The sequence below is a fragment of the Wasmannia auropunctata genome, unplaced genomic scaffold (assembly GCF_000956235.1).
Source record: "Wasmannia auropunctata unplaced genomic scaffold, wasmannia.A_1.0 LD336074.1, whole genome shotgun sequence".
Classification (NCBI taxonomy): domain Eukaryota; kingdom Metazoa; phylum Arthropoda; class Insecta; order Hymenoptera; family Formicidae; genus Wasmannia; species Wasmannia auropunctata.
This window is the reverse complement of record NW_012026816.1, coordinates 4879032-4881928: the sequence shown is the minus strand read 5'-3', so window position 1 is coordinate 4881928 and position 2897 is coordinate 4879032. Positions and strand designations below refer to the sequence as shown.

General features: G+C 40.4%; 1 protein-coding gene across 1 annotated transcript in view; it reads left to right on the top strand.

Moving 5' to 3' along the window:
• The first annotated feature begins 2362 nt into the window (after positions 1–2362).
• Positions 2363–2897, top strand: part of LOC105449806 — a 4477-nt gene continuing 3942 nt past the window's right edge. Inside the window, exon 1 of the mRNA XM_011689185.1 lies at positions 2363–2536. Within this exon, the coding sequence (XP_011687487.1) occupies positions 2363–2536 (174 nt within the window). The remainder of the gene's footprint in view (positions 2537–2897) is intronic.

Sequence of the window (2897 nt, the reverse complement as noted above, 5' to 3'; positions counted from 1 at the left end):
AACACAATCCGTTGCACGCGGGATGCCATATAAAGTTACCGCGAGAAATTGTGGTGAAGAAAGCGGTGATCAACATCAAATCTGAGGACAATGCATGTTTCGCGTGGGCAGTGGTGGCCGCTCTGCATCCTGCTAAAAGTCATGTGGATTGAGAATCCTCCTATCCGTCTTATGCGGAGGTATTAAATCTTAAAGACATTGAGTTTCCAATGACGATGAGTCAAATTAAAAAGTTTGAAAATCTCAACGCCATTTCAATCAACGTCTATGGCATCGAGACGATGGATGAACAACATACGATCCTTCCAATACGGCTCACGAATCAAAAAACGGAGAAACATATTAATTTGCTATACGTGGAAGAAGAAAACAGCAACGATGGGCATTTCACATGGATCAAGAATCTGTCTTGTCTTGTCCGCTTACAATTGACCAAAAATAAGAATAAGAAATTTTTTTTGTAATAGGTATGTATACAGTAAATAAAAAAATTATATAAAATATTTATTTCTTGAAAAATAATAAAAATTATTTATATTTTTATAGATGTTTACATTATTTCGGCTCGAGCGAAAAACTGGAGACTCACGTAGTAGATTGTGATAAGATGAACAACTGCGCAATCAGGTTACCGAGCGAAGACGACAAGTGGCTTTGTTTTAACAATAACAGGAAGGAGCGAATGCCATTCGTCGTGTACGCGGACCTTGAGTGTATCCTGGAAAAGACGGACAACGAGGAAACAATGAGCTACGAGTACCAGCATCGTCGGGTATTTAGTATAGCTTATTATGTTTATTGTTCATACGACAACTCGTTGTCAGCGTATCGATTTCGGCGCGATAAGGATTGCATAGCGTGATTCGTCGAAGAACTTAAAGATTTAGCACACAGAGTAAAGTCCGCTCTGTCCGGTAACGTTCCGATGGCGGAATTGACGCGCGACGAACGCGATAAATTTAACAGCGTCGCGAATTGTCACATATGCGAGAAAACGTTTGCGCCTGACGACACGCGGGTACGCGATCACTGTCATCTAACTGGTCGATTCAGAGGTCCCGCGCATTCCAACTGTAATTTAAATTACAAAGATTCGCATTGTATTCCCGTAGTTTTCCACAATTTATTGGGCTATGACGCGCATTTTATTATTAAAGAAATAGAGCTACCGCATACGATGGAGACGTAGATTTACTTCCGGTAACAAAAGAGAAATACATTTCATTCACCAAGCATGTTAAAAGTACTACAGAGAAAAAAAATAATCGTAAAATTTGCGTACAATTACGATTCATTGACTCATACAAATTTCTCAGTTCGAGTCTCGAAAAATTGGCTTCATATCTCACGAATGATAAACTACGGATAATGCAGCGCGAATTTTGTAATTTATCTGCTGAGCATTTCGAATTACTGACGCGAAAAGGCGTGTTTCCATACGAGTATATTGACTGCTATGAAAAGTTGGAGGATACGCATTTACCACCGCGCGAATCGTTTTATAGTTCGCTAACAGGCGACACCGTGTCCGAGAGCGACTATGAGCACGCGGTCAACGTATGGCAACGATTCTCAATTCAAACTCTCGGAAATTACAGCGATCTATATTTGAAAACGGACATCTTGCTGCTAGCAGATATTTTTGAAAATTTTCGCGATAGCTGCATAACGAGTTATAGACTCGATCCCGCGCATTATTTCACATTGCCGGGTTTCACGTGGGACGCCATGCTAAAATTCACGGATATTAAATTCGAACTTCTCACTGACATAGACATGGTCATGTTTATCGAGCGCGGTATACGTGGCGGCCTTAGCCAATGTTCAAACAGATATGCGAGGGCCAATAATAAATACATGTCATCGCATAACCCATCGAAACCATCGTCGTATCTCATGTACTACGATGTAAATAATCTGTACGGTTGGGCAATGTGTCAACCATTGCCCTATGCAGATTTTCGATGGGTCAGCGACACAGCAAAATTTAATGTTATGGATATCGCGTTAGATTCTGCAATAGGCTACATTCTCGAGGTCGATCTAGAGTATCCGCAGCATTTACACGACGCACATGCCGACTTACCATTCTGTCCAACGCAAGATAAACCGCCTGGCAAGCGGCAAGAAAAACTCCTCGCAACTTTACGTGATAAGAAGCGATATGTAATTCATTATCGCAATTTGCAGCAATGTACTCGTCATGGTCTCCGTATCACAAAAATTCATCGCATATTGCAATTCGCTCAATCTCCATGGCTTCGTGAATATATTGAATTAAATACACAATTTAGAACACAAGCCACGAATGAATTTGAGAAAAATTTATATAAATTGATGAATAACGGTATTTGGTAAAACCATGGAGAATGTGCGAAATCACGTTGATGTGCGATTATTAACAAAATGGAATGGTAGATATCAGACAGAGGCGATGATCGCGAAACCAAATTTCCACAGCAGAAGCGTCTTTTCCGAGAATCTGGTCGCAGTAGAAATGCGTAAACTCGAGGTGAAGTTCAACAAGCCGATTTACGTAGGTATGTCTATCCTCGATATATCGAAAGTCTGCTTGTATGAATTTCACCACGAGTACATGTTACCTTCGTTTCGTGAAAAATGCAAAATAATGTACACCAACACAGATAGTCTCATATATCATCTTAAATGCAGCAATATATATGAAATTATGAAACGTGATATAAATAAGTTTGACACAAGCGATTATGCGGCCAATAATGCATATGGTATACCTCTCGCGAATAAGAAAGTACCAGGCCTGATGAAGGATGAGAATAGCGGTGCGATTATGACCGAATTCATTGGACTTAGAGCGAAGATGTATGCCTTGCGCGTCGATGGTAAAAGAGATACGAAGAAGGCAAAAGGCGTCAAGA